The 21,764-nt window shown below is 40.4% G+C and overlaps 1 protein-coding gene across 2 annotated transcripts in view; it reads right to left on the reverse strand.

The window, feature by feature from the left end:
- eya2 (EYA transcriptional coactivator and phosphatase 2) overlaps positions 1-21,175 on the reverse strand; it is a 29,058-nt gene extending 7,883 nt beyond the window's left edge. Inside the window, exons 1-9 of one of the 2 annotated variants that reach the window (XM_044171399.1) lie at positions 20,877-21,175; positions 9,782-9,861; positions 9,287-9,328; positions 8,780-8,900; positions 7,998-8,114; positions 3,524-3,600; positions 3,205-3,388; positions 2,585-2,721; positions 2,375-2,458 (exon numbers count right to left, since the gene is read on the reverse strand). In XM_044171399.1, coding sequence (XP_044027334.1) covers positions 2,375-2,458; positions 2,585-2,721; positions 3,205-3,388; positions 3,524-3,600; positions 7,998-8,114; positions 8,780-8,882 — 702 coding nt within the window. In that variant the 5' untranslated portion in view covers positions 8,883-8,900; positions 9,287-9,328; positions 9,782-9,861; positions 20,877-21,175. Of the gene's footprint in view, positions 1-2,374; positions 2,459-2,584; positions 2,722-3,204; positions 3,389-3,523; positions 3,601-7,997; positions 8,115-8,779; positions 8,906-9,286; positions 9,329-9,781; positions 9,862-20,876 lie in introns of both variants that reach the window. The other variant, XM_044171389.1, reaches the window with a different exon arrangement.
- Positions 21,176-21,764: the final 589 nt, after the last annotated feature.

The following is a 21,764-nucleotide window of genomic DNA, read 5'->3' on the forward strand; positions in this document are numbered from 1 at the left end:
TGTTCAATTAGATTTTCACATAGATTGTATAAAATGTAAAAATACATCCAAAGATCTAAAAAACAACAGCAAGTCTTTGTGATTTGTAGTAAATGGGCTAGTATGGTCTTTAAAAATATTTCTCCTCCGCTTTATTTGCTGTACTTAACTGCAGTGGATTTAATAGTTCAAAAACAATAAGGTATTGCAGATTTCACCTGGTCAGTTATATAAACAAAAAAGGACAGGTGTCTTTGCTACATTTTGCTTTTTGTTTATGTTGGCCTTTCACCTTCTTCACATTTTTTCAGTGTTTTCTCTTTCTACCAACACTTCACACCACCCAGCCTCTCTTCTCCTGTTCTTCTTCTCTCACATGGAAAAAACCCAAACAAAACCTGGGTGTTGCATTACACCAACTTCAGTTTTGTTTCTTAATAAGCAAATTATAAATCCTCACCCAGAGAAATGCATACAGTAAAATCATAATGTGTGGGCAGTGAGTCTGACAACAGCGTGGGTGTGTTTTTGTTCAAGACTACAAAAGCAGGTGTTTGTATGTGTGTGTGGTGTATTGTTCTGAAGGCAGCATTGGCTTGTCTTTGACAGCGAGAGAGGAGAAGCAGAGGGGTGTCAGCCAAAGGTGAACATTAGATTAGTGCATCTGAAATGACAAGCAGAGCTGTCTTCTGGCACAAAATGGTAGAAATGGGCTTGATGACACAAGTGGGGTAAATGATGACAATTACAAAATACCTCCCTCCCCAAAAAAAAGGTGTAAAAAGAAAATGGTAATTGAGGACGAAGGGAGGAAAAAGTTCTGTAGGAGGAGTAGGAGGAAGACAAGGAGAAAATAATTAGGGGGAGGATTGAGAAACACTGGCCAAAAGAGGAAGAGATTGGAATGGAAAGGATGAAGAGGGATGGGTTAAAGGCTTAAGAAAGGTTTGTTCTTCTTGTCTAATAATTGAAATAATTATCTGTAATCACCTTCCTCCACAAACGAGGGCTGCTCTATCCAGTACAGAGGGACGGATAAAAGCCTCTTTCTGATCATCCCAGACAAGAATTTCAGAAGAAAGACAGAAAAAGGAGGAAGCAAAAGACAAAAAGAAAAGCACCCAAAGCATTCAGTTCCCACCTTTACGCTTACACAGGGGATGTTTGATATGAAAGACAGAGCTGGGGAAAACAATTCACACACTAGAGGACAGAGAGGGGGGGCTGTATGATAGATGAGATAATGGAAGAGCAGTTATAGGGGAGGGAATCAGCTCCTCATGTGGATCTCCATTTACCTCTGGCTCACCAAGCTGGTGAAAACAACTGTCTTTCAACACGCCCATTAGTCTTTCCTGCACGCTGGGCCCAGACTTCTCTTTACGTATAGGTCCAAACATTTGTTTATGATAAGAGTTTAATAGGCTGACCCTAATGGGAAGAGCCAGGGCTGTTAAAAGTAGACAGAAAGCGGGACACGACATGGTGAAGTGGAGATAATGCATGCCAGAAAACAAACTGCATTATGGTTGTCAGAGTAGGATGAGGTAGCGGCAAATTTGGGAGGGAGAAAAAAAAGGAACAAGTGCTGCTAGCTTATAAGCCGTCTTGACGCTTTGGACTGTTAATCTGTTTTTCCGCTGTCACTCATTTAATTCCTCTGCTGCATGTCTGAGTTTTGATGTCAGAGTCTGTCCAACTGAGCTTCCCTGGATCCAGCAGCAGGGTGTTTTGGTGGTGGGAGGAATCAGGAATTTTTGGCACATGAGTCACATTTCAACACATCCACTCTCTCGCTCTATCTCTCTCTCTCTCTCTCGTTGTCTCTTCCTCCCTGTTTCTCTTCACCCCCCTCTCCGTGGCAGAAAAGAAAGAAAAAGAAACAACGGCATGCATGGTCTGCCGGGGGCTGAACCGATCAGAAACGCTGCTCTCAAACTCCCATCAGCCTTGTGTCAACCCGCAGGGGGACCGTGAGAATTCAAAACACACATCCCCGGCCAAAACCAAGAAACGCAGCACTGTCCGCCCCTTGTCAGCTGCCTGCCTGTTATGTAAAGGTCCCACTGGCTGTCAATCACGCTGCAGGATGCCGGGATAGCTAAACAACCCCGGTGCATTATGAAAAGAAACAAGAGGGCAGAAAGGCAAAACAATCAGCGTGTGAAAATGCTGAGGGATGAGACACAAAGGTCGTGGACTCGGCAAAGTCAAATAAGCACTTGATCACTGAGACAAAAGGTGATATGACTAAAGCACAGATACACTGGTTTGTTGTTGAGAGGGTTTTGTGCTAACCTGTGCCTACCTACCGTATAATTGTAGTCAAAGTGTGATGAGCTACATCTCGTACTTCTTACAGTAAATGACAAAGGGAGGGGTCGTATCACCGTACCTTGCCAAATCGTGAGGAGAAGGTTCCCGTGAGGAGCGAATGGAAAATGATGATAGTTTCATCCAGGTCCCAGATAAACACACGCTGCAGTGAAATAACAGATATGTAATGTTAACCTCATGAAAGTTTATGTGTGTGTGTGAGAGAGAGAAAGATAAATATTGTAGAGAAATACTGATAATTTACAACACTGTGTGAGTGTGTGTTTACCTCTATATCAGAGTCCAGAGGTGGAGCGGGGTCACTGACTCTTTTCCTCCCCCTCAACTTCCCATCTGACCCCCTTCGTGCTGGGACCCCCTCCTCTTTACCTGGTGTGGGGGGGCTGGGTGGCGCGTGGTACTCTCCTAGAACACACACACATAAAACAAAGTTGTTAATCAGTCTCATTATACACAGAAAAGCATCAAATACTGAGCGTTTCCAGATTCAGACTTTGATTTATTAAATGTTAAGGGGCAACTCTGCTGTCAAAGAAGTCACAGAGAATACAAAACTTACTTAAACTACCTTACAAAAACCTTCCTGTAATTTCAGTTTTCATGCAACATACACACACAAGTTTAGATTCAACGTGACTTAATAAATACTTTTTTTAATTATTTTGTGTCTGTATCTTTATCAGTAAGTTGCTTTTGTGGGTACCCATACTGTACGTGTCTGTGCGTTTGTTTGGGGTAAGGGTAAGGCACGATGTAGATGTTATAGAATTCCACAATAGACTTGTGTCATGATATGTACATTTAAAAAAAAAAAACCAACAACCCAAAAAACAACTTAAACATGATAAAAATCCAAACAAAAAGTTCAGGTGGTTTGTCACTCCTTACCTGTGTGTGACTCTGGGCTGTGATTGGGCAGCATGACGGGGTGTTCTGGATGCTGATAGGCTAATGGAGCTGTGATGGCAGCGGGGCTGATGTTGCTGCTGCTTAGGTAGGGGCTGTTGTAGTGATGCGAGTTATAATACGGAGAGTACTGACTCTGACTGTAGCTTGAGTACGCTGAAAACTCCTGTCAACGCGTAAACAATGACTTTAATTAGTCATTTTTTATTCCAAAATGAGGCGTCCTACATTTAGAAAGTCATCAACATGATTAATATAAGACAGCTATTACAGTAGCTCTTGTTGAAGTTACATTACTCACTTGTTGGGTAGAGCTGAATGGGGTTGAACTGGAGATTGCATGGGTGCCTTGAAAAATTCCAGATGAAATACCACCACCTGAGAAATGATGTGAAGACAAAGGTCAAACTTTCAGGTAATAATTCATCATGCAGGATAGAGAACAATTCAAAACTGTAAACTGGTGGGAGATTTGATTGTGTTACATCTTGTATTGATGTATCAACTTCAGATATAATTTCACAGCATCCGATCTGATCTGTGAAACAGTGTGGAGGAACTAATGAGCAGTAAAGTCTGATTCCTTCCTCAGTGACAGCTCAGTCCTGCAGGGGCTGTGAGTGAGATTTATGTTTGACATAACAATACAGGTGGGAAAGTCTGCTGCTCCTGCTGCTGCTGCTCTGGGAATCTTCTCAGTCTAACCAAGCCAAGGCAGGAATGTTTATCTCCAAGCAATTTCCCTCCACAGTGATGCTGCCTCACCCTGCATCTTTCAAGTCTGTCAATACTGTTTGTTTGTCTGATGAATTATTTCTCTTGTAATCTTATCACCTCTACCTACAGCACTGGACAGCATTTTTAATTCATTCCATTTCTTCTGTTTGTCAGTTAGCTGGATATCTCACAAGGTTACGAATGGAAATGAACAAAACTGGCTGGCCATGGGCCAAGGACAAACAGATGTACTTTTGACACGAACTGGGCAAAAGAGTGCATTGTGTGTAAAGAGCACAGAACTTCTCAACGGCTTCATGTAAGATAATTAAACTTTGAGAGCTCATAAACAGACAGTAGATAATTTACAACCACCATTATTTTTATTTTATCAATGAAAAATCACAGGGCAATGGAGAGAATACTTGGTGCAGTGGAAACACATCAGTGAACAGATACAGTGCTTACTGACCATGTGGTAAAGTTTAAACAAGACTAAATGCTAAATACTAATGTCAGAATGCTAACATGCTCCCAGTGATGATGTTAACATGCTTGACGGTTAGCAGGTATGTTTACCTATGTTCACCATTTTAGTTTAGTGTGTTTAGTTTAGTGCTAACATTTGCTAATCAGCCTGAAAGACAAACCGCAGCTGAGGTTGATAGGTAAATAGTTTTGCAGGTATTTGGTCTCTAACTTAAGTATTGGACAAATTAAAGTTTTGACTTGATGATGGCACTAGATGAAAAGCGAAGGGATCACCAGTTATTACAATTCATCCCATGGGGAACATGGATGTCTGTATAAGATTTAATGGCAATCCATCCAACAGTTGTCAAAACATTTCACTCAAAATCACAAATGGGTCAGAGGATCTCCAAAGTCAGTAGGATCAATCCTCTGGGAACCATGAATGTCAGTATAAAATGTTGTGCCAATCCATCAAGTATATGTTGACATATTTCACTAGATAAGTGAAAACTTTGACCTGCTGGTGGCGCTAGAGGAAATGTCAGGAGATCATCAAAGTCATTAGGATTCATCTTCTGGGGACCATGAATGTCTGTACAAACTTTCATGGCAGTCCATCTAATAGTTGTTGACATATTTCATTGTAGACTAAAGTAGTGGACCAACTGACTGACCGACAGACAGACAATGATGCTAGCATTGCTAAAAATGCTTAAAAGTAGCCACAGTCTGACTGCACACAGTATAGTTAATGTCTCATTTCAGGTAAAATAATAAACATGTGTACATCCATATTGGTGGCATGATGGTGCAGTGGTTAGCACTGTCACCTCACAGCAAGAAGTTTCTGGGTTTGAACCTGTGGGCCTGTCTGGGGCCTTTCTGGATGTTTGTATGTTCGCCCTGTGCCTGCGTGGGTTTCCTCTGGCTGCTCCTCCCACAGTCCAAAGACACGCAGGTTCGGTTGCTTGGCGACTCTAAATTGCCCATCTCTTGAATGGTTGTCTAACAGCAGTAAACTCTGGACATCCACTTTTACAACACTTTTTTTAACACTTATTATTGAGAAGACATAACTTGACAGTTGCTTTTGCAGATAATTGTGTGCACTGCAAATAGAGTATCTGTATTCAAATAGAAAACAGGTCATATAACATTCGCAAATAATTTTTTTAATTTTCAACTGTACTGTGTATTGAATGGGTGGTTGTGCAGGAGAAAGGTACAATAAATCCTATGTAATTTAAGTACTCAGAGGCGATGGTTTGAAGTTGATTTAGTATTCATTTCTGTGAAGGACCTCCCCTGTTTGTTTTGACTGATGACAAAGATTTACTCTCCTCTCTGACATGACCTGAACCGTTCTGATATACAGTATGTTTAAAGATTCACTTCCTCAAGTCTTCCTTCTATCATTTCATCAGTCCACTACTGCTCTCTCTTGCTCCCCATTTCTTCTTCTCCACTCCACAGTGCATGACAAACAGGAGAATAATGACTCAATGGAAGAATCACACTGAAACCTCCCTGGACAACACAACAATCCTCAAAGCGACTAAAGGAAAAATACAGGAGGTCTCTCAAGTAAACACAAAAAGGCTCCCATAGTCCCCATTTGGTTTCAGTTGTACACACAGTGTACAGTACGTGTTTCGATGTTTTTTTTGTGGTGTGTGTGTGTGTGTGCCTGTGTGTGCGTGCTTGTGTATTGTGTACAGTATAATGGATGACATGGAAACATTCTGAAATCCTACAAACATTTGGTTGTTGTGGCAGTTTATTACCGTTTGAAGTTTGCAGTTAATGATTTATGCATAAAAATATTCAAACAAATTTATTTTGTTTGGGAACAGTGTCTTTCAAACTCAAACTACACAGTTAAAAAACTGTTGGTTCAACAGTCGTGCTCTAACAGAGCACAGTCATTGAAGCCTTTGCAGTTTGTAAGAGGTTTCATCAAAAGTGTGTTTACATGATTATTTACATTCCCGTATAATGTCTGACATCTGAATATTCTCTTAAAGTTCTCTGCCGTTACATGTGGTATGTCAAGAAAGGGGGGTCAGGTCAGCAATACTGATGAACAATGCTATTGTTATGTTAAAGGATAATTTCAGTTTATTACAACTTGAGTCTCATTTTTGTAACTTGTCCTCATTTCTATCGGCTATAATAAAAAGTAATTGCTGAAACCTGGTAACATGGTGAAATCCCTACAATGAAGTCCGACAGGGCAAGAACTACAATTGGTCAGACGATGAGACAGGTTGTAAACAAACCAACAGTTGTGCTTGGTTATCTTAACCACTTTATTTGGAGGTAAAACCACAAGTGAGCACACTCTATATGTTGGTAATAATCCCTCATTACACAGGAAAAAAGTGTGAGTTGGTCTGTAAACTGTGATGAATGTGTACAACGGACAGTTTGGGTAATAATTATACTGTTCATCTTAATTTTCTCTTCCAAATAAGTTTGGCTAACCTGGGGGCTAACCTGGGGGTCATACGTATTACTGCTACTGTTTCTTGCCCCTCGCTCTATTTGTGTGCAGTTTTCCTGAGGAATTATTACCAACATGTGTGACATCCAGTCACACCAATGTGTCACAAAAGTAGGAAAATACTATCTCTTTAAAGAGTAAACAGATGGAATGTGACTGCATGGGCCCATTATGATACAGAGATTAGCTCATATTCCAATTATATGAGCACTTATAAAAAACTGAGCATTTAAAAAAGCTGGGATATACAGTATGTATACATGGGGAATACAAAGTCATGTACGCACTTCATCTATTTACTGTTTACTCCTGTTTTGTCTCTCTTTTGTCTCCATACAGTGGAAATAGGATCATCCCCCAGTCTGCAACATTAAACCTACTCACCTCTCCGTATAATGCACCTTAACCTCTCCCCTCTCACACACAAGGTCAATTTCATGCTGCTTTCAAAGCCATAAAGTCGCACTGAGTGAGTCATGCTTTGGGCGCCGGACGACTGAGGAATGTGTACAGCACAGCCACACACACACACAATCAGAAACACGCACACACACACACACACACACACACACACATATGCAGCCATGCATGGGCAGAGAGCTGCACACACTCCCAAGCATATCATGTCTTCATTTGAGTTTTTGTTTTTAGGCAGAGACCCTCTGCCCATCTCTTGTTCACTCTCTCTCTTATTCTTGTTTTTTCTTTCTTCCATCCTCTCTATTTCCCTTCCTCTCTGTCTATATGTTTCTCTAACAGACACAAGCGCTTGCATGCTGTGTTGTTGGTCTGAGTGGAGAAAGGGGGCCTGACCCCGAGAAAAGAGGAGGGGTGGGGAGACTTTTGACGCCAGGAGTCCAGACCGCAGCTAATGGAGAACAGGTGTGGCAGAGAGAAGGAGAGGAAAAGAGAGAATGATGAGGAGAGAGGAGAGGAGAAAAAGAAAAAAGGAGTAAAAGAGTTGAGGAAGGCAGCACAAGGATGGATACTTTGAAATCAAAGATGGTGTATTTAAGGTTTGTTTGCCAGTGTGTGTAATAGTGTGTCCATACATTCAGTACATTCAGCGTTTCAGACTAACCGTGTGTGTGTGAGTAGCTGTAGAGACTCTGACTGGGAGGAGTGCTGCTGAAGTTTGAGTAGCCCAGTAGTCCCGTCTGTCCTGGAGAGTGACTCAGGCCGTCTTCTGTTTTAATGTCTAAGTATGGAGAGATGCCATTGAAGGAGCAGAAGATGAATTTGTTTGGTTTCATGAAAAACTAGCCAACATGCAGTGTTATAGCCATTCATACAAAGGAGAAATATAATGTTCTCTAAGTCTGTATTTCCACTGTGGAGCGATTAATAACAATGACCAATACCAATGTAGAGAGCTCTCGGTTTTGATTGGTAAGCTGATAGAACAAGTTATGTCTTTGCTTGCAAGTAAATTAGATGTAGCTAGTCTTTGATTGTGCATGCGTGTCTGCTCTGATGATCATGTTTGTCATGGTTTCATTCTGTATTCTACAAGTTTTAGTGCGAGGCTTTGTCTATTTCTTGAAAGTGGTCACATTTCCTCAACACTTGCCACAATGTAATACAGTGTGCTTGTTTCTTATATACATTACAAAATGGCTGTCATGTGTCAATGAGCTGTATTGTTATTGTGTCTTGTTGCTGCCATAACAAAAAAAAGAAAGCGAGCACTTTAGAGAAATAGACAGAGCTACACTAACTAGCAGAATGTGATGTACTGTAAATAATCTGAGAGTTAGCTGTACCTGTATGCCTTGCCATCGCATTGCAAACATTTCTTTGCTTTTGAGATGATTATCAAAATAATCCATGAATTCATATGACTGTATGTTCTTTTGCACTTACTGTAAGATGGCATGCTGTAGCCCTGTGTGTGGTGAGTGTAAGGTGTGTATGGCCCTGCAGGCTGGAGGGCAGGGCTGTACTGAGTCTGTCCATACGCAGCCATGACACTTCTCCCCGTCAGCTGATCTTAAAGAACAAAGAAATAATGAGGAAACTGTTGGTGACAAGTTCTCCTTCTCTTTATCTGTTACAAAAGAACACCTGTGTTTGTCACGGTTAGAACTGAGCGTGAGGAAGAACATACTCGGCTGTCAGAAACATGTCTCTTTCTTTTACAGACCAAATGAATGAATGCTACAAACAGAACAAAGATGTCTCTGCTGGGATGCATGGATGGTCATAGATGGTTTGAATTTTTGCTACTTCCATTATGAAAGTCAGTTGGACTGAATTAAAGTAAAAAAACAATAACAAAGAGTTAGAGGTTTTATTCTTATAATTATAAACACAAAGACATTAACTGCAATTCCACTTTAATTTCAGTGACAAATGTCATGAAAAACTCACCTGCAGAAGGTACGATGAGTTTGAAATAGATAATAAGAAACCCTGTGAATGAGACAAGAACAGGCTTTATCAGAAAATTAAGAGTGAAACCAATGAGATTTAAATAAGATAAAACTTTAATCTAATAGATTTGTAATTAAGTGCTTCTCACATATTTCTTTTCAAGATCATTCCCCAACAATCTTTATACAATTCCAGAGAAAGTTTGTAATGCAGAAAGAGACTCTCCAACAAAATTGTGATAACATTTCACAAGAAGAATGCAATTTTGGTATAATTTAATTAAATTTTGAATACTTCTCCTTGCTCCCAAAAATGGGAGGGTGTGCAATCCTGATGACCAGTTTTGTCATTATGCAAGGGTTTATTTTAATGGTATATAATCTGTTTGTTGACTTCACAGGCAGACTGGATGATTGCAGTAACTCCAGCGAGCAAAGGGACATTTCTTATCTATAGCACTTTACTCTTTTCTTTGTAGTTTTGCTCTCTCACCTGCTTCTGTAGAGAGAGCTTTACCCTCTTTATGCCGTCACACTGCTGTTAGTCAAGTTTCTCTTGAGCCGTCAACTCTCCTGTGGAAACAATAGCAAATACACACCATCAGGACACAGGTATGCAGGTGACTGACACAGGGTGATGTGCTTCAGGCCCTGCTGCTGCAGGATGAGGATGGGGGAGTGGATATTTTCTCCATGCACACAGGTTAAGAGGTGAATAAGTTTAAGGATACACAGAAAGAAAGAGAACAAGATAAATGTGGTACCAATGTTAAGAGTGTGGTCATTAGAGACTCTGACAGCCAAATTATGAGTTACAGGAACCTGACAGGTTACATTGTTTCAAGAGAAAATGTTTTCTCCACTATGCCACTGCTGACTCACTCGTCTGTTTGGCACCAGTGCCATGAATTCTGTGTGTAGCTACTTAGAGCAAATAAAGAAAGAAAGAAACAAGGTCAAAAAAGGTGTGTCAAAATCTAAAATAGTAGCAGCGTGTGGGGAATTCTCAGTTCAGTAGAATTTCTCATGTATGTTGGGTGACATGATGAGACAATAGAGCAGTGTAAGACAGGTGAAAATAAAACAGGATGACAGGCTGAGACAGGAGAGATTTTGCAATAAAATTTCTATGGAGGTTGCTATCTCTTTTACTGTATTCATGCTTTTTGCATAAATGTGATGAAATACATTGATTTGTTGGGTATATAATTCACTGAATTAACCAAAACAGACCCATTTGGTTATTTTATCTATAAATTGTTTTTCATTTGAATTTCCTGAAACAACATATTGCACTATTGTTGTTTAAGATTACATATATTGTGATAAAAGTTTTGATCTATTGCCTACCCCATTAACAGAAGTAAAGGAAGGATAAAAGAGTGAGAGAGAGAAGAGTGAAAAGAAGAGAGGGAAGGGGAGGTACCGGCTCAGTGAGGTCAAAAGGTCAATGCTACATGAATTAGTCTAAGCAGGAAGCTGAACAAGGTCATTCTGTTCGACAGCAGATCCTAAAGCAAAATCACACAAGGTACCAGTCAATCTGAAGCAAGATGCTCTGTGGGTGACTGAAGTTGTCCTGGGAAACTTTCAGGTAAAAATGTCATCCACACTATAGTATGTGGACACTATCCACATTTCTGTATACCTTTTCATGGTTTGGGCTTGGACTCTTATTTCATATGAAGGGAAATCTTAATTGTACAGCATGCAACAATATTTCAGACAATAGTGCACTTCGGGGGAGGGGCCCTCTCCTGTTTCAACTTGACAAATCCCCTTGACAAAAATAATCAAGGATAGTTTTCTGAGTTTGGTGTGAAAGAATTTGACTGGCACAGAGCAATGACCTCATCCCCGTCCAACACCTTTGGGATGACTTGTAACGCGTAACTGTGAGCCAGGCGCTATCACCAAACATCACTGATGCTCTTGTGGCTGTATGGGAGAAAATCCCTGCAGCCAGGTTCCAAAATCATATGGAAAGCCTTCCCAGAAGAGTGGAGTCTGGAATAGCAACATATTAAAGCCCATGGTTTTGGAATGGGATGTTCAGCGATCACATGTAGGTGTAATGTTTCACTGTCCACATACTTATGGTCATGTAGTGTATTGGAACATAAAACAGACAGAAAAGCTTTGGGTTGAGCAAAATTACAACTACTCTTGTCTATTTGTGATACATAACAATGCACAACAGGCTGAACTATTATCGCTCTCTTTCTCTCTCCCTCTGTCTCTTCTCTTTCTGTTTCTGTCTCTCTCTTTGCCTCTGGGCCATTCCAATCTGGCAGAGCTGCAGCTAACTGCCTGACCCCTGACCTCGCTGACAACACAACGACAGAGACAGATGACAGTCATGAATTATAAGGGCAGCAGGGTTTTACAGCAGCGAAGAGATGAAGGTGAGGGAAAAAAGTAAAAGCTGTCTGAGAAAAAGAGACTAAAGTGACGGAAATTATGACAGTCTGCTGATCATCAGAAGCTTCTCCGTCACTGGCATCACAAAACCTGAGACGACCTTCAGTATCTTTTGTGTTGTCCTGATGTCATTAACAACAGCATTTTTGACAAAATAGCAGAGAAAACAAATATCATGTTATGTCAGCTCCAGCTGATGGAGCCGCCCTCCCGGCTTTAAAAACGCCCGGGAGAGCTCACAGTGTTTTTTGAGGAAATAAATGTATTTCTACCATGAAGCATCCACAAAGACTCTACAGCCAAAAAATCCACCTGCACATCTGTGTTAATGACCATAAAATAAACATAAATAAAACAGACTGTAAATGTGACACTAAGGAGATGATTTACTGTGTGATGTCACTAATGGCCTTGTGTAATGTAAAATGACAAGGGCAATAACAAGATAAAAATTGGAGATCTTTCTAATTTAATTTGTTCCAAGTGAAGATGAACTTTTTTAGCATTTTTCAAGCAACAAATTATGTCTTTTTTTAAGCTTCAACTCAACTTGAGGTCTTTTAATCTAAACCATGTGCTTATGTTTATCATTGGTTTTCCTATGATTTTCCACTTCAGAAATTACCCTTAAGATCTTGTAGCCATCAGAGACCCTGATCTAACCTTTATCACAGGCAGACTGTGAAACTCGAGAGAGTAACTGATCCCACAGCACAGAGGAAAAATAAGGAAAGCTGTTGTGCTTTGCATTTCCTAGTACTTTCCAGGGATCAAAAGTTAAAGTGACGCCTGTTCAGAGTCCTCGTGACTTCAGCTGCATCCCTGCAACAATCCTGTATGCACACACATGCATGTACACACAAACACAAAAACTATGCGTGATAGCAAAGGAACTTCCTGGTTCAGGGTGAGGCCTGGGAGGAGGGCGCACAAGGCCATGGGAACTGCAGGACACCGGAGGGAAGATGAGCGGAGCTCAGCAGAGATGTGGAGAGCCGAGGGCTGAAACTAAAGCTAAAACAAACCCAGCAGGCCCACAGGGGGCCACAGGGGGCCAGAGGGCCACAAGGCCAGTCCGACCAGCTTCACCTGGGTCCCAGGGTTCTGCTAAACCACTGCTTATTTCACGGATATCGAATTCTAGCCTTTGTGCTGATGGATTACATCACAGGATGGTGTATTGTGCTTTAAGTTGAAATGTCATTTGATACAGTTAAAGGAATACACCGAGTTAATGCAGATTTACCTATTGTTCAACTAAACTGTTGGGTGGGGAAAAGATAGACACGAAACTAATCCATATGTGCAAACTAGCTTTGTTTATCAGGAGGACGTCATGCTCAAAACAAGGTTTGCACGAAGTGTCGTCCAACCACATCTGAGGGCAAACGTGTTTATAGCTGTTCCAAACGGCAACACGCAATAATCATTCAAATGGTGATAACAGCGCACTCTTGCCGATAATCATTTATCGAAAGCATTCGTAATGTTGTTTTTAAGTGATGGATGTAATTGTGTGAAGAATGAAAAAAGAGAGCTTGATAGAGAAGTTCAAATCTGCTTACAAAATGCTGACATTTTCATCTCTGCTAACAAGGCCAAACCCTGCATAAATTGTCTGATTGTCTGCACTTTGTTGGGAGCATACTGGCCCCTGAACTATTTACCATTCATATGCTGAATGATAATTAGCAACTGACACATCAAATGCAAGAAGAAGAGATCCTGTAGCAGCTCTAGACACCAAGTGCTAAGAAATCAAATCATATGTGGCCAAGTAATGTAGTTAGATTTAGTTCATGTGTACTATTTACACAGAATAAAAATAAATATAATACAAAAACATGATACCGTTGAACTAAAAGTGATTACCAAAATTACTTTCCATGATAAAAAGTGTCCAATTTGGCACATTTGGTGAAAGTAACTAAACCTTGCTGTATGAGCTTGAGCAATATTTAATAGAAGGTTTGCCACAAACAACAAACTCAGACTGATATATTGTTTATTATTTTGTTTCATTAAGTAAAAACCCTGGAACGACTGAAACGTTTTGCATCCCTGCGTCATCAGGTTCGCTCAAAGCTGCATTATACTGTATGTCATATTTGAAATGTAGGAATCTATCCTGACCATATAATAAAAACCACTAACAATCACATCAAAGGTCAACTGTCTTCTACTTTAAAATAACATTAGCTGAGTTTGGTATCTATTTTCTGCAAATCATCACTTTTCAACAAATTTCATCAGTTTTGTGTGATTAGATGCAGGGAGTGGTGGTGAATGACTGGTCACAGTTTGCTGACTTTCCTATAAAGGGTGTGTGCCGTGGATCTTATTTACATTTCTCAAAAATTATTTGAATATGATGTCAGGTGTCTGGTGTGTGTGTCTGGTTAGACATTGTTGTTTACAGTGTCAATATGTATGCTGTCTCAGTGTTTGTCTGAGTCTTGATACGACATGTGAACGTCTTGTCACACACTGCAGTGACCCTCACATGGTTTGACCTTTTACTGAAACGTTGTGGTTCTCAATCAACTGCTTGACAAGGTGACTTGCTGGTCTGTAATCGTGCCATATGGGACCGCACCTGGAGCCCTCAATGGACAGTCTGCCAAAGTGCCTGGGGCAAAGTTGGGGGTTGGTTCACTGCTGCACACAAACCCTCTCTCTCATTCGCTGATAAAAGACACAGAACAAGGGCCCAGTATTTGTGTGACACTATCAGGGGCTTCGTGGTGAAAATCGGTGCCATCTGCCAGCTACTGCCATCTTTAACCACCTTTGGCAAACAGCTGGCAGTTCAACACGGCAGACTGCAGTAAAAAGGAAAAGCATCCAGCAACTTTTATTTCAGTATCTGTATCATTTTTAGAATTAGAATTAAATGTTTTCATCTACATCCATATTCAGAAGTAAAAACAAACCCAACACCTCCTAAGATAAATGAACAGTTGATGATTTAGCAAGCAGGTGAGAACAGTTGCCTGTTGTTTTACCTGGCAGTTTCTTTAAAATCTGTTCTAGGGCCAGGGATGATTATTTTCATTATCTATTATTCTACAGATTATTTTCTCGATTAATTGATTGATCAGCTGGTCTGTACAGTTTTAGAAAATTGTGGAAAAAAATGTCCAAAACCCAAAGATATTCATTTTTCTATCATGTAAGACAAAAAAAGTAATATAAACCCTCATAACTGAGAAGCTGGAAGCAGTAAATGGTAAATGATTTACCAATTATCAAAATAGCTGCTGATTAATTTTCAACTAAAACATCAAACATTTCTCACAAATTGCCATCATGTTGGGTACAATGTTAATCAGCAGTCCGACTGGCAGTAATTTAATAAAAGAAGGCTATCAGTGAGACAGGTGTAAAGTAGTGTAAAAGAGAGAATTGTAGAAAAGAAAGAAAAGTTTTCTTTGGAAAATTGAAAATGATACATTAGCAGTGCAGAGACAGAGGCTCAGACGTGCTGGTGGTCCGCTGACAGATGTTCAGGATTGACAATCTCAACCCACCACGACCTCAGCAACCAGAGAATTCATTCATCAAGAGGGAAATATATTCCAAGTGTGTGTTTGTGTGTTCAGTCTGCACATATTTTAGCATCATATAGGATCATACATTAGCACGACTCAGCCAAAGTGCGTTATCACTGCCAGTAATGTCACTGTCACTGCTGCATGTACAGACTATTAAGTATATTAGCCTTATTCTAATTGAGGTCATATGTGTGCTAATATGTTAATACTTGATACGCTACAACTCAGTGTTTTTGCCAAACCTAAATCAATTAACATTATATTTCTGTTTACGCACAGACAAAATAGTCCATCAGCAAAAAAACTGAGCAACATTGGGTTACTTCTGCTGTTGGGAAAAATGTTAATCTCAACAGTAATCTGTCATGTTTTTGTTGACTCCACATACCAAATCAGATTTTTGCTGAGACAGTAACAAGCAAAAACCATTGAGTAAGATGTTTTCATGTTTCAGTCACCTGTTTACTATCAGAGTGACCCATCTCAATGAGGTTTCACACAGCAGCATGCAAACAACCCCAATTTATACCAACTGAGCAATAATGTTTACATCATCAACCAAAAATTAGGAAACTTGAGCAACCGGTTTAAAACCTACGCAAGTGATTAATCCCTTTATTGACAGGTTCAACTCTCACAGGAGTCTCTGCAACTTTTTCCTCAAATAACCAAAACACACACACACACACACACACACACATAAACACGCCTGGCTAATACTGAAGTTCTTTGCGTTAAAAGTAAATGAACAGTTAAGTCACATAATGACAGATACAGAACTCCTTTGTAGGAAACAGTAGTCATTCTACGCAAGGCTCCAATTAATCTCTGGCAGCAGGGAACCTGTTGCCGACTCTGTCTGCACTCTGTAACTTTACCTCCCAGACTTGGTGGCTTTCCTCTCCACTTGACTAACTCTCTGCAACAAGACTGCTTTAGTGCCAGCAGCTACCCCCCTCTGTCCCTCAGTAATCAAAACCTCTTTATTCAGCAATGCCAGTGTCTTTATCTTCCTGTTTTTCTCCAGCACACACTCTTTACTCCTTTCTAAATTACCATTCAGCATTCTTTTGATGCTTCCTAATTCTTTCTTTCGTTCCTCCTCACTCCCCTTTACTGCCCATATCCCGGCACTCACACTCTAATAATATCCCGAATAATTTTCCCCAGTAATATTGCCAAATCCAAGAAGGACCACCTACCCCAAGGCCCAGACTCTGACTCCCCCAGAATCAGTGCCCCGGGACGGGGGTCAGAGTGAGGGACAGCTGGCAGACCTCCCAGCAGCCTGGAGGAGCGGGTGTGGGGTTGGAGGACTGGGCTGACCCCAGTCAGATGGTGGTCTGGCTCCCAGGTAAAAAACATCTGGTCCAGTGATGGGAGGGTGGTCGCACACGCGCTTGCACACTCAAAACTGACACACGCCTGACTGCATGAGTGCTCCTGCCTTCTCTAATGAACTCTCACACACACACACACACTCTCAGACTGGCTAATTTATTAGTCATTAGGACAAAAAGGTTTGCCCTTGATCAGTCTCCTCAGCAGATAGTGGCAAGTGGCCGCCCTCGTTGCTAACAGCTGGCCTGAGAGAGTTTGCTGGTAGCTGAAGACGGACTGAGGTCCAATTACGTCTTTACTGGTAGATTTACTGTGTAAGCGTGTGTGTGTGAGACAGAGAAAGTGAGAAAAAGAGAAAGCGATAGAGTGATTTATGACTATCTGGAGAGATAACAATGCAGGACAAATGAGACGAGATATTATAAAATATGAGTAGGCATTAAAAGATGGAAAATGGTGGGGAAAAACTATATTCAGGAAGAGATTCAATGGAGAAAAGTGATACTGAAAAAAAATTCTGACACCTAAAAAAATATTCCCGGAGCCACAGAGAATTATTAAATTCTCTTTCAACTGGAAAGTACCCAAGCCGTTATTAAGCACGAAAAAATGAAATATGGTCACTGCAGGCTATATGCTGCGATGTGTGTGGCTTCACTGCTCTCAAGATGAGATAAGGAGAGGGGAGATAGCCAGAGAGACAGCTGTTGTCTGCTGACAGCCCAGGGTTTCATACACACACACACAGACCTACACACACATCACCACAAGGCCTCCCCGGGTGCTCTCTTGGGGCTTAAGGGAATTAAAAGGGGAGGGAAGGGTGGGAGAGGAGAAGACATTTAGGGGGAAGTGTGATGACTTTCGAGCCTCAAACTGTTCAAGAGCCAACAGAACAACCAATAATGTCACCAGCATCTCAATCCTGATGTTTTGTTTCACTAAACACAATGACTTGTATGTGCAGATTCACATAAGTCCAAGGTCTCACAACACAACAGATACTTCTCAATGGATTCTCACACACATACACACACATATGCATGCTGAAACATAACTGTAGAATACACAAAGCAAATATTCACTGACGAAAAGTCAGCTAAATTCACTCTGAGAGAAAACGAGAAGGATTAGAAGAGAGGGAACAAAACTGTTTTTTAATGCTAAACGTCAGTAACTATGTTATCAGAAATATTTTTTCATCTTTATTGTATTGTCTTTATTTAGCAGCATCGCCTTCTGCTGTTGCTTTAATGTTTGTGCAGACAGCTGCACATATCAGGCTACATTCATGATTGCTTCTTCTGAAGTTGTATAAAGTTCAGAAGCAGTCATTCCATGAGCTGAAAGAGCTAAAGAGTTTCCCCTCGGGGATCAATAAAGTATTTGAGAAACCTAAAACTCACTTAAGAAACTGAAATTGGTGATCTTATTAACTTATAATTTTACTTAGAAAACAATAAATTACCCTGCAACTTGCTGTACTTCTTTGTAGTACAATGGTACTTCATCATTACCCATTGACTTTTTTACAAATTAGACTTTTTTTAGACTTTATTCCACGATGACCCCTCAAGGAGATATATGGATATAGTTGGACACAAAAAACTAAGGAAACAAAAATAAAAGAAGTGGACAGTGACACTACTTGCTCTGTAATGGGCAAACACAATACAATAATAATAATGACAAGTAAATAAATTAATAATGAAATATACAAATGAGCAAACAAGTGAATTTATACAGTGTTATTACTTTTACTAACAGCGAGATCGGTTAAGTCTTTCGTGGTCTATTCAACAGTGCATGGATTAATCCTATAGCACTGTTTAAGTTTGTTTCTCTCATCAATACCAGGACAAACTAATTTACAGTGACACTCGTCACCTTGATCACCTGTCAGACAAAAAGTACACGGTGTTGGAACATAGTCACATAAATATTGCTAAATTACTTTTACACTGACAGTGTGAATAAACATCAGTCTAGCTTTTCGTACTAAAATGAAGGTATCATACCTTCATTTTAGGCTAAGAGGATGGATTGAATATTTTTCCCCTGGTGTAACCTTGAGTTCAAGTCAGCAAGACTGTTTGACTCCCAGAGAAAGAGAGAGAGACAGGAGTAGAAAGGGAGCGAGGGAGAGAGAAGCACAGAAGCTAAAAGACATCAGAACTGTGCGGTTGTGAAGAAATATAATGAAATTGGTGCAGATAAAGTCAGGAAGAGCAGAGCTTCCTATGAAAATATTTATCATTCCACAAACGTTTGGCTACAGAGGGGTTTGGAATTAATTCGTGTTTTCTTAAGAGGGGGTGCCTTGCGCTACAGGATGGGGAATTCTCCACAGCCCAGGACTTTTTGGGCTGCCGCTTATTCACAATTTATTAGAGCCAGTAATAGGAACCGTGAAGGCTGAGGAGAGAGAGGCAGAGAAACTGAGAGAGTCCCGGCCCAGCCGTAGAGAGGGAGTCCAGAAATGGGGCCTAATGTTATTAAGAGACGAACCACAGTGTTAAATCAAACACGCCCGAGCACACACCTTTGGTATGTGGTCCGAGCCCACCTTACACCCCCCTCCATCAAGACCCCTGGATGTTATTTGTGGGGGTTGAAATACAGGTATATAAAGGAGATTTGCTGAGATTTACAGTCCGTCATAGACCTGAATCTGATACAGCAACTATCTAAAATAAGAATCCTTCTTTGGCTGGCCATTACCCCTGCAGGTTTATTTCAGATTATAGACACTGACAAGGAGCGATATATGTCCAGTTTATTTGATAAAATTCAGAAATGAGTGTGACACTTTTGAGAGCTGGTTTATGGGAAACGCATTTCACTATTGTTAGGCCTGCAACAGCCATGACAGTAATGAAAAAAATCTCAATTTCCATCTATGAAGATGCGAAATGTTATAGTTCAAATAATGCAAATTTAAATTTTTTTTTTAAAGAAATCATGTTATGATCACACATATTTCACAATTAATCTTTACGTTTTAAATATCAGGACAAAAATGTAACCAGATTTGAAGAATTACAAGAAAATGTGATGTCAGATTTCTTTGCGTTAAAATCTACTTTACAATTTTTTTTTTCCAAAAACCAAAGGGCCCCATTAACCCTCGCTGTGCAGCTGATAGAAATGTTTAAAGGTGATTTAAACGGTTGGTAAAACACAGTGAGTGAGCTTCTAGTGTGGAGCCATGAAGGGGTCCTTGAAAAATATGAATACCAGCCTTTGAAAAATGCTTAGCGAGGCTCCCCTAATTTAGTTAATGAGGGTACCTGCATGGCTGCTGAGGGGGTGTCAGTGATTTGGGTGTAATCTTCTGTACTTAAGCCGAGCAAAAAAGCGCTGCACCGATTCAACCCCCCCAGCACACACACACACACACACATCTTTTAAAGGGTTCAGTGAGACACAAATAACTGATTTGTTGACGGTGGATTTTTTTGGGGGGAGGTTCTGTTCTTATTAATGACTCTTAGAATAAATAAAAACAACAGAAAGCTGAGCAGAACGGTGAAGTAGAAAATGATGTGATATTAGTAGTATCCTCAGCTAAGGGAAGATTTCCAACTACACTGAAAAAGAAAATTTTCTATTTACTTTTACATTGGCCTACCCTTTTCTGCATTACAATACAGTAGTGTGTCTATGCTCTGTGTGTATGTCTATGTCACATGTTCCAAATGTGTTCAACATTGGTGTTTGTAAGAGGCCTCTGAGATCCTTTTGCCTTCAAGGATTAGCGCAATAATTAAATACATTTATGTCTGCTAGTTGTTGTTTTCTCAAATGCTCACACATTATATGAAAATAAAACTTTTTTAAATATTGCCATCATTATATTAGCCTAACTGGAGAGACCAGGTGCAGTTCTAAACTGGAGAAAAGTGGAGAAATAAATTGGAAATATTGGACATAATAAAATATTTAGTCTTATGTTTATTTTATTGTAAACTTATCGTGATTATGTCTCGTGAGGATTTTTTAAAAACCATACAGCAGTGTCAGGTTTTTTTTTAATTAAGGGGCCATTATTTTGATCTAAATGTAATATAAATGCGATGTGATGTTTATTTAGAAGATGATCTGAATTGAACACCAACAGAGCTGAAATAATCCTACACTTTAACAGAAATACGTTCCCAGACAGAAGGATGAACTCTACGGGCTATTTTATTTAATGTAATGAACCAGAAATAGCACCTTCGATATCACGAACACGATGTCATGATCAAAATGAATGTATTTCACACATACCATTATTCAGAAAGAAGAATATGCAGGAAGAAATCCGATTATCAGTCAGAGCAGTTGTCTCTCCATGCCCAGAACACTCCGCAGACTTTTCAGAAGTGTCCCGGCAAATCAGTGACAAAGTGAGCGCTCCTGATGACTCGAGAAGACGAAGAAAAAGAAGAAGCCCACGCTCTCGGTCGAGAGGCTCCAGGTGCCGACAGCTGACAGCTTTATGCAGACACTCACTCACATCGGTCTCACTTCTCTTCGTCTGCAGCTTCAGGAGCGTGTTTGCTTTCCCGGCGGTGGGGAAGTGATGTTAAGTAAATGAGCGAAGATTTTCTGGTTCCTCCTCCTCCTCCTCCCGAGAGGTGCGCGCGCTGCACACAGCCTGAACGTGTGTGTGTGTGTTAATGTGTGTGTGTGTGTGTGTGTGTGTGCGTGGACGCCAGAGCGCGCTCCCTTATCTCAACCACTGTTATTCCCTCAGCAGAACTGCTTCACTTCTCAGCTTCTCCTTCTCTATCTTTGTTCTCTATCTTTGTTTGGTCAAGAGCTTCTCTTTGTTTACACAACGACCCACACACTATTCAGGCCGACTCTGTGAAGCAGCGGACTCTCTGTATGCACTCCAGATAGTAGGGTTTTTTAGTTTGTGGTAAACAACTGCTATTGACAGTTTTATCAAGAGTGTTTGTTATCTTTAACAGTGTGTGAGTGTGGATGTGTGTGTGGGGGGGGATTCTTTATTTGCATCCCCCTCTCACTGCCTTGATACTATTTATTACTAGGTTAGAATTTACTTGGCAGGTGCCATTTCTCAGTTTGAATCAATATATAGCACATACAGACATGTTTTGCAGAAATGTGTTTTACATTCATATATTTTTAATAGGCCTTTTATTTAAG

This window comes from Siniperca chuatsi, linkage group LG2, assembly GCF_020085105.1.
Source record: "Siniperca chuatsi isolate FFG_IHB_CAS linkage group LG2, ASM2008510v1, whole genome shotgun sequence".
Taxonomy (NCBI): domain Eukaryota; kingdom Metazoa; phylum Chordata; class Actinopteri; order Centrarchiformes; family Sinipercidae; genus Siniperca; species Siniperca chuatsi.